At 42.0% G+C, this 10419-nt stretch overlaps 1 protein-coding gene across 1 annotated transcript; it reads left to right on the forward strand.

The window, feature by feature from the left end:
- Positions 1 to 1208: 1208 nt before the first annotated feature.
- irx1a (iroquois homeobox 1a) lies at positions 1209 to 6082 on the forward strand. The gene is made up of 4 exons (XM_078251908.1): positions 1209 to 1704; positions 3071 to 4160; positions 4473 to 4548; positions 5552 to 6082. The coding sequence occupies exons 1-4, from the start codon at positions 1462 to 1464 to the stop codon at positions 5625 to 5627; spliced, it is 1485 nt and encodes a 494-aa protein (XP_078108034.1). The 5' UTR covers positions 1209 to 1461; the 3' UTR covers positions 5628 to 6082.
- Positions 6083 to 10419: the final 4337 nt, after the last annotated feature.

A 10419-nucleotide genomic window follows, 5' to 3' on the forward strand; every position in this document is an offset into this window, starting at 1 on the left:
AGGGACCAGCAGACTTTAACAGCCTGGTGCCTTCGGTGTTTGGCTTTTTCCTCATTCCTTTTCACTCAAAACAAGGAAACGTGAAGTGGCTCTGTTGTTACAAAGGACAACAACAATCTGGTTTAAGTCCACACACACTCTCTCTCACACACACACACACACACACACACACACACACACACACACACACAAGCGCGACTGCAGATGGAAAAAGGGTGAGAAATAGAGAGGGAGCATTTGGCCGATTAAACCTTTATGAAGAAATCAAAGAAAACTAAAACAGAAGTCAATAAAAACGGGCATAATTAATAAATCATATGGAGAGATGTGCATGGTTTTTCTCAACTTCTTTTTGACTTTTGGAGGAAAAGCTTTTCGGAAATTAGCTATTTAATCTTTAAACTCACATCGCAGTGACATGGCTGAAATATTACACTTAATTTCCTCATTTATTAATTTGTTAAATGTATTAAAATAATTGATTTTAGAAGGCCTGATCTCAATAAACACATTCAAACTATTATCTCGATTTAACAAGTGCATACGTTTTGAAAACATTAGATGAAGAACACTGCAAAGACTAAATACCACTTGGAAGAAGACACTTAGGAGTAAATGCGTTACTGTGAATTAAATAAACGCACCAGCAGCCCGTGATAGCAAATACTAATTCCTCTGCGGAGAGGGGTTTTCCCTCTTTAATTACAGTTTCAATCTATTCGAAGTTCCTTCTTCTGACGGGTTTACTTCCCCCTGTGTCGGACAGCTGTAAAATCGTGTAGACAGGTTGTCATACAACAATCAAAGCCTTCGGTGAATGGACTCTATTGCTTGAACATTTAACATACAATAAGTCCAAACACGGAGGGAGAGAGAGAGAGAGAGAGAGAGAGAGAGAGAGAGAGAGAGAGAGAGAGAGAGAGAGAGAGATAGAGAGAGAGAGAGAGAGAGAGAGAGAGAGCGAGAGAGAGAGAGAGAGAGAGAGAGAGCGAGAGAGAGAGAGAGAGAGAGAGAGAGAGAGAGAGAGAGAGAGAGAGAGAGAGAGAGAGAGAGAGAGAGAGAGGCCACAGCCAATGTGCTCACTCTACATTCACATTATCCACATTGCTCCAAACGAGGAGGAGCTTGCAGGCTCAAGTAGGGGATGCCAATCAAAGCATCAACTTCAAATTGTATCTGAGAGATCAGCCTGGAGACCTCAGGGCCAGGCGCGTCAGTCGGAGCGCAATTGTTGATCAGATCACATCCAGCGGACTTTGCGCGAGAAAAGAGAGGAAGCCGAGATTTAAGAGCGGCTTGTTATGACTGCATACCATTGTATGTCTGTAGTAGCTGTGACTTTGGCTTGAACGCTTTCCCTTCACTCCTCCGGGTTCTTTTTTTCTTTTTTCTCTCGCACACTTTTTTTTTTACACACAGTTTTGTCGGACGATACAGCCGTGCGACTATTCGGCGGTGGAGATGTCTTTCCCCCAGCTAGGCTACCCGCAGTACTTAAGTGCCTCCCAGGCGGTGTACGGGAGCGAGAGACCGGGAGTGCTTACGCCTTCGTCCCGGGGAGGGAGCACCGAAATCGGGGGAAGTCCGTCCGCCACCGCAGCGGCGGTCACCTCGGTGTTGGGCATGTACGCCAACCCGTACGCACACAACTACAGTGCTTTCTTACCTTACACCAGCGCGGACTTGGCACTTTTCTCACAAATGGTAAGAATTAATGTTGTTGTTTTTTGTTTCTGTTTATGGGTCGGCGTTGCACAGACGATTGTTTATGCTTGAGGTTCCCACCGCTGTCTGAAAAAAAAAAATAATAACCGAGAAAAGCTGGGTAATCCCAACAAAACGAATTAAGAAATGCCAATGCATTCTAGTTTGTCTGATTTTTTTTAAAATATCGATTGCTAAATATGAGTTCATATTTTCTCGTTTTTGTTCACAGTTCAGCGCTTTGTTTGGCTGAGTTACAAATGTGAAAAAAAAGTTTGAGCTGTGACTATACACGCAAACAAGAAAAAAATGGGACGCAATGATTTATTTGTTCATAAAGAAAAATATGTAAACAAAAGATTGAATTCACACAAACCATATGTTAGAACCAGCGATTTCAAAGTTTAAATACATTTCACGAAAGAAGAAAAAAAACGCATGTAAGAAAGAGTAATGAAAAAGTTCCTTCCCATCTCTCCCCCCAATTATTTTTTATATCAGATCGTTAGAAATAATCTCTACCATAAAACAAAAGCTTAGGCTATAAATATGCAATAGGTTTTAATCATGTAGGCTTTGTTTTGCTACAGTATTCTCCTGTCATGGTTGAATGCCACGTGGATTTTTACTCTGTAGATGAAGATTTGTCAGAAATGTTTTGGCCTCAAATACACCTGGTGGTAATAGTTAACTTGCAGTGTGTTAATGTGTTGGCAAATGTGTGCATCGGGCCTATAGGCAGTGGCTATTGCGCTAAAGCTTTAAAACAAGAGCTGTGAACCGATCGATATGTTTGAGTGCTGTGCCCAAAGCAAATATAACCGAGCGAGTGGAAGTGTGACACGCTGAGAAAACTTCACTTAGGCCTTAAAAAGTGTTTTGACATATAGCCTGGGCTCCTTGAGGAGTGTGGAGGGGGAGTTTGGCAGGTAAAGAGAAATGCCATAAAGCTGGCAGCTTGCAAGATGTGTGTTCACAATGATGCAACGAACTTTCTCTTGTCCTGTTGACTTCATTTGTTCCATTTTGAGACTGCCATGTATAGGCTATGACTCGGGTTTGCTAATAAAAGGTATTTGCCTTGGAGTGAGCATTTGTGCAGGCGCAGGTGACGCAGGCCTAGCATGTTGCAAGTTGAGAAGCTTGTTTGTGGAAAGCTCAGTCAGGTGTAACTCTTTTTCTTTTCTTTTGACCTGTTTGAGTTGCAGATATAGGCCTACACAATGGTCAAAATGCATTTGAGCTATACTGTAAACAAAGAAAAAATGAAAATAGTCTCAATGCAATATTTTACAATTCAGTGTATGGCACTAAATATGCATGTTAAATGTTACACTATTATACAATGTTATCTTTCATTTTGAAGGGATCCCAGTATGAGCTGAAGGACAGCCCTGGCGTCCATCCTGCCAGCTTCGCAGCCCACACGTCTCCGGCCTTCTACCCGTACAGCCAGTTCCAGTACGGGGACCCGGCCAGGCCCAAGAACGCCACCCGGGAGAGCACCAGCACCCTGAAGGCCTGGCTCAACGAGCACAGGAAGAACCCGTACCCGACCAAGGGGGAGAAGATCATGCTGGCCATCATCACCAAGATGACGCTGACGCAGGTCTCCACGTGGTTCGCCAACGCCAGGAGGAGGCTCAAGAAGGAGAACAAGGTGACCTGGGGCAGCAGGAGCAAAGAGGACGGGGAGGACGGGAACTTGTTCGGCAGCGGGGACGAGGCGGAGAAAAACGAAGACGAGGAGGAGATTGATTTGGAGAGCATAGATATAGACAAAATCGACGACAACGACGGGGATCAGAGCAACGAGGACGATGATGACAAATCCACGGAGGGGAGCAGGGAGCACAGGGGCGGCGTGGGCGCGGGGGGGGAGCTGGACAGCTTGGAGAAAAGACGGGCTTTCGCCCTGCAGGCCCACGAGGCCTTTGACAAATCTAAGAGCACAATTACAGCTCACCCAGGGAGTAAGGAGAACTCGGACGGCAACAACAACAACACCAGAGTTTTGTCCCCGGATAGACCCGGGAGTTTTCCTCTCCCGTCTAACAATAAGCCGAAAATATGGTCTTTAGCAGAGACAGCCACTAGTCCAGATAGTTCATCTCAGAAAGCCACGTCCCCGTGTGGCCCAGCGGCCACCACTCACACACCAGCGCCGCACCACCAGATCCAGACCCACCCGGCCTTCCTGCCCAGTCACGGACTGTACACCTGCCAGATTGGGAAGTTCCACAACTGGACAAATGGGGCTTTCCTGGGCCAGAACTCCCTGCTAAATGTGAGGTCGTTTCTGGGAGTAAACCAGCACCATCACCACCACCACAACCAGCAGCACTTGGCGGCCCAGCAGCAGCCGACTTCAGTGGTGGTGTCGCCGGGAGCAGCTGCAGCAGCACTCAGCAACGACAGCAAGGCCCCGGCAGAGACACACAGTCCCAAGCACATAGGTAGGGGAACGCTCGCTGCGCGTGCACGCGCATACACGTCACATACAAGTTTTATAGGCTACTGAACGGAACATAACGTGTGTTACATACATAGGCCTACATGTTTCTTTTGTATATTTAATTATAACAGCAATGCACTGTGAACACATGCACGCACGAGTAGGTTACATATACACACTTAAATCCACCATGTTCACATACTGCATTATCACAACAGTGACCTCATTTTTAGTTCGACATGTTCACACAGGCATATATTAGCAGAAAATATCGGCCAGTATTGATCCAGCATTTGACTTATTTCCTTTTTAGAGCATGAAAACGGTGTACGGTCTGATTCCCCTCCAACGCAGATCCTGAAGTCTTCCTTTCGACCCATCCATGACAGGTGAGGCAACTTTTTACTCTTTTTCTCTTGTTGATTGTTGGAAACACGTTGCCATAAGAACATGACCAGCCCTAGCCTTCTATTGAAATTATACATTGAGAATTATTGCATCAATCAAAAATATAAACAGATATATATCAGAAATATATTTTTTCCAGCAATGTAATTTATATAATCAAAACAACTAAAATAAGCATGGGCGTTAGGAAAGGCCTTGATGACATTAGAACTCCAGTACATATTCAACAAATAAATACGATTATAAAGGGGATGTAAATTATTTTACGAATTCCAGTATATAAATCTAACTTTTATGTCTGGCAGTTTTATTTTTTATTTTTTAACAACAGTGGTAAGACTACAAAATAAAATAAATAAAACACAGTTTGCTTTGCGGGTGACAGGGGTCTTGACTCCCATCCCACACCCCCTTTAATTCCTGCCCTCTGGGGAGAGTGTGGCTACTTATCAAGTCACCGAGTAAAACGGGCTCTGTCTGGGCTGTGTGCTTTCCCTAAAGACCCCTGGGAGAAGCCGGAGCCCAGGGGAGCGCTCTTACCGAGAGGGGAAAAAAAAAAAGTTTACCTCTGTTTCAAGTATTACAAAACACCCCCTCTCTGTATGCAATAGGCATATAGAAAGAACAAGCATTCACGGGAATTAGAAATGTGGGAATGGGATTTTTTTCCCCACACATATATATTAATATAGTATTTTCAAGTAAAATAATTATGACGTATTCTTCATATTATTCTTCATATTATTCTTCATATTATTATTATTATTATTATCATTATTATTATTATTATTATTATTATTATTATTATTATTATTATTATTATTATTATTATTATCAAAGAAAGTAAGTGAGGGATTGGAGAGGGGGACTGCAGTCTGTTTTAAATCAAAGATGTTGAGCCAGCCAATTGAGATGCATATTGGAAGCCGCTGTCCCAACACGGCGGGGGTATTTATCTACCTTTCTGTGTTATTCTTTCTCCAGATCCTCTCTGCCTTCCAGCGCCAGGAATCCACAAGACGCCACGCAACGAGTCCTCACCGCTCTCTCCTCGGCTTGATCAAGACTGTTTTTTTTTTTCGTGCTTGAAAAAAAAACACAAGAAAAGAAAAAAATAGGAAAATGACTTTTACACTCCCTAAAAAAGGACACTGAGAAATAATAATGCAGCGTAGCATTCAGTCGGTACAGAACAAATGGCGTAATTTGGTAATATCCTGTGGATGGATGGATTACTTCCTCTATTGTTATGTAGCCTATAATCGCGCCTATAATGTTACTCTCTCTCTCTCTCTCTCTCTCTCTCTCTCTCTCTCTCTCTCTCTCTCTCTCTCTCTCTCTCTCTATCTCTCTCTCACTTTGCCCAGGCAGGCTGGGACATTTTGGTAGGCTTTTTACTTTATTATTATTATTATTATATTATTTTATTTTTGTCTCTATCTTGTGTTTTTGGTGTCCTTTCTTTAATGTAAATACCAAGTGATTTAAATTTGTAAATAGGAAGCGTTGAAGGAATTTGTCCAGATCGTATATTTTGCCTAATAAACTAAATGAAATTATAGAGAAAACCCACGAGTATCCTAAGCCTATATTTATTTTCTACATGGTTTCAATGGTAAATTGGTTATTCATATTATTATTATTATTATTATTATTATTATTATCATTATTATTATTATTATTATTATTATTACAAATGGCATTATTTGAAAAGAAAACGTTGGCCTTCTACCAATCTTATTTCAAGAAGGGTGGGAATGGGAGGAAAAAAATTATATTGGCAGTCTGCAACCAGGCTTAATTTTATTCAAGTTTGGGAGGAAAGCAGCGTGGATGCATTGAGGTGCTAATAAGTGTCCAGATGGTTGCTGGTGACAGAAAATGGACAGGAGCAGCTGGGAAGGTCATTAAGTAATAATATGGGAACGCCCAGTCCAAACAAAATCAAATGGTTAAAATCTAATCTGTCAGAGAGAGAAGTCGATTCGAAGATAAATTATTAATATTTTGGTTCTGGGGGGGGGGGGAGGAGCAGACACATTGTGGAGCAGGGTCGGTGTTTTGGGGTCCTGTCTGTCCCGAGGCTGATAGTGATCATTAGCTTATAGAAAAGCAGCTTCTTTGCTCCTCAATCGGTGACCAAAAGCAAATATTGATTTACCATAACGGCCTAATGGGTTTTAGACATAATAAGAGGGAAAGTGCAATATTTAGCTGTGATGGAAAAATGATGTGAACATTGTTTTGGTCTGTTTTCAATTGCAGGAGCTCCCACCAATATTATAGGAAAAGTAAAAGTAAAAGATTTTTTTGGGGGGGGGGGTTATGGCCTTTGATTTACTTTTACCTACAATTTTGTAAATTTGATATTTATAAGTGATATTTTTTTTTTAGAAGTCTGTCCTAAAATAACTTACTATATATATATAGTAAAGTATAATCGGAGAAAATGTTCGTTGTTTGAGTTAGGGCACCTTTGTAAATGACAGTAAGCTGTGAAGTGAGCTGTTCCAGAGGGTGAATTATTTGAGTGGCCTAAACCTGTGGAGTGATTTATGCACATCTGTTTTGCAATATCACAGCGACCTCTATAGGCCAAAGATATATCGCTTAAGCTTGAAACAGCTTTCACCCTCCAAAGAGCTATAAATCACATGAAAATACGTGTACTGTAACTGTATTATCACACCCGATGCACTATGTTTTACAGTTTGATTTAAACACATTGTAGGCCTACCTAACTGGGTTATGCTATCACACATTCTAGAGGATCACAGATAGCAGAACTATAAGTTACTTTATTTATGGCAATATTATGACACTAAGTTCACATGAAATATTGTAAGAAAACATTTTTCGTTAGGTGCTGAAATCATCTTTCATTTTCAAATAGTAATCTGCAGTATATCATTTGCTGTTTGGGGTTGCAATCGTATTACATATTGAAAAGCCCGCATAGGTTCCAAATTATTGCAAATGAGTCTAAAACATTACAGCAACTTGCAGAAAGTGATTTCCTTCCTTTTTTTTGTAATGCTTTGTAAACGTTGACTAGACCATAGCTGTGCGGTAGTGGGGGACGTCTATGCATTCGCATAAATCTGTGTCACTTAAATGGCCATTCGCTAAACAGTCACGCAGTGGAGCAAAAATGAACAAAGGTCACTGAGGGTTTTTGTTGAAGGGAGCGGGGTCTCTCCGCTTTTATAGCCACATTAACACAAATTAAGTCACAACACAAATACATCATAATATGCAAATCTTAGAACAATCAACAGAGCGAAAAAGAAAACGATGGTAGGCCTACAGTAATAGTCCAAGAAGGACGTTCAATAGCCCTATGTCTGGATCAATGATCACCTTTTTTTGTAGCACTAACTCAATTGGTATAAAATAAAACAATGTGAAGAGATTAAAAAAAAGTGTACCACCGCCATTATATATTAGATATCGAAATTACAATATTACGTGAAGCCCGAACTGACTCTCGCCAATTTCACTTATGCTACAAGGTGCTTTGGCAATAATGATTCTAATATTGCGGCGGAAAAAAGGCAGGTGTGTACATTTCATATTCCCCCTTTCCTCTCTCCCTCCCTCCCCGCGCGCTCCATTTGCACTCGACATCCTCTCATGAGCTGGCTTTTGGGGCTAAAATTAAATAACCTCTCGGTGTCCCATTTATTTCTTTTGTACTGGAACAGCGTGAGGTTAGCGCAAAGGCGTTAGCTGCAGGCCATAATATTGTGTTCCCATAATATATACAAAATTATTCATTTAGTAAGTGGATGTACAGTGGATTGTCTAATGGGTAATGAGCGGAGTTGGAGCTGATAATTAGGCTGTCACTTCCAGCCATTTCTTCCCTGCATGCCCTGGGCCACGATGCAGGGGAGGAAAAATAAAATAAAGACCATGCAATAAAATAAAAAAAAAGAAGATAAATTAATTAAATGCAAATATAGAGCTAAAGAATAATGCTCTTTGGGATTACAGAGGTAAATGCATAATATCTACTTTTAAAACACGGCGTCCATTGTTAGAATAAACAATGCTTATATTATGGTAATTGCCCTATAAAGTGATAAGATAATTCAAATTAATAATTACCATACATTATATCATAAATTAATTTACACATTAGGAGAATAAAAAAAGAGTTGTTTGACTTTTTTATATATACAAATAAATACATAAATAAATAAAACAGCTCATCAAAAGTATTTCCAGCTACCTTTGAAAGGCTCTAACTCTTTCAAAGGCTAGAAGAGGTTCTGCTATTTTCAACTGAGGACTGCTGAACCTATACTCGGGGAGATATGTAAATTGTGTCTCATGCAAAGACAATAAGTTGTTGACCCTAAAACAATTTAGCATTCTGTCGTAGTCTGTGGCCCTCCATAATACCACAGTCTTTTGTTGGGGAACAAGGACAATCTCCCCCTGCAACTGAGACATGTCACACTGTGGCCATCCATTCATTTTAGTGGTGAATTGTGCGCTTTGACAGTGTGTGTGTGTGTGTGTGTGTGTGTGTGTGTGTGTGTGTGTGTGTGTGTGTGTGTGTGTGTGTGTGTAACTGGAAGAGTGAGGAGAAGAAGAGAGGTGACTGCATGGGGAGGAAAGTTTATCACTGTCTTGTCTTTTTAGGCAGAAGCAGGCGATTCTTACAACTGACTCGACCCCTTGTAGCCCAACAACACAAATGTCTTTGCCTCTTCCTATCCCTTCACCCTCCTCTTCCAACCCCCTCTTCCCCTTCAACATCTCCGTTGTCTTTTCTCAAAGATGCCCGCCCATATCTGCGCCCCTCTAATCCATTTATCTAGTTTCATGAGTGCAGCACTAGTCGCACAATGACACAAAGCCATCCCCGGCCCTGGCCCTGGCCCCAGCTGGGGGACACACACAACAACAAGCGACAACAAGTCAGTGGAGCCCGGCAGCAGCAGCCACAGCGGGGCCACCATCCAGCCCTGCTACACCATGTTTTAGCTGACTACTTTGCTCCTGCTCCTTGTTTCAGAGACACAATGGCAGTGAAAAGGACGGATGCCTTGGTCACAGGCTTTTCATTGCAGGAGCGATAGGCTGCTGTAAGACAAGATTTTTGCCACAGGAAGAGGTTGGATGATTCGGTTGGAAAAGGGAAAACGGAGGGAGGGAGGCTCTAGGCACGGCTACACTCAAACACAAATAGCAACAAGGAACTGGTACTTGCCTGACAACTGGCTGGCTGGCTGGCTGGCTGGCTGACTGACTCGCTGCCGGTTCAGAAACAACTCACAACAACTCAAGAACCCATGCAGACCCCTGCCGACACACAAACCTGGCCTGGCTCATAGATATGCTCTAAATAAACACGGTCTCTCGCTCATGTTTGCCTGGTTTTCTTTCATTTGGCCACTCAAAGCGACATTCTTATGTTTTGATCGGGCAAGAAAGAGAGGGAGAGATAACAAAGCGAGGCGGGGAGAGCAGTCGAGTAAAGTTTTCTCTGCCTCAGTTGAACATTCTTTCTGACTCTGAGTGAAGAACACAGGGAAGCTCTTTCACTCCTGAAGGACAATATGCTTATTTGGATCTCAGTCAAAGCACTGTGCCAAATATTGGGGCACTAATTAGCTGGCCTAATCTAGAAATATTATCCTCAAATCTGATATATCCTAGTTGAAATGGTCTATTTTAAGAGACCTCGGCTGAACATGGAGGTTCATTATTATCTTCTTGTTTGCTACATGTCTGTTGATCAAAGTTATTTTCTCGTGTCTGTTGTTGTTTAAAGGGCACTGGCAGGGTCCAATATACACACATATAAAGCGCTCGTGTTCAGACGCACACACTTGTGCTCG

The sequence above is a fragment of the Sander vitreus genome, chromosome 6, assembly GCF_031162955.1.
Source record: "Sander vitreus isolate 19-12246 chromosome 6, sanVit1, whole genome shotgun sequence".
Taxonomy (NCBI): Eukaryota; Metazoa; Chordata; class Actinopteri; order Perciformes; family Percidae; genus Sander; species Sander vitreus.

What these genes read in the sequence shown, in the direction of transcription:
- irx1a (XM_078251908.1), top strand. Translation starts at nt 1,462, where the DNA reads ATGTCTTTCCCCCAGCTAGGCTACCCGCAGTACTTAAGTGCCTCCCAG. An exon ending in ACACAGTCCCAAGCACATAG is followed by an intron (nt 4,161 to 4,472) that starts GTAGGGGAACGC and finishes TTTCCTTTTTAG; the next exon opens with AGCATGAAAACGGTGTACGG. An exon ending in TTTCGACCCATCCATGACAG is followed by an intron (nt 4,549 to 5,551) that starts GTGAGGCAACTT and finishes TTCTTTCTCCAG; the next exon opens with ATCCTCTCTGCCTTCCAGCG.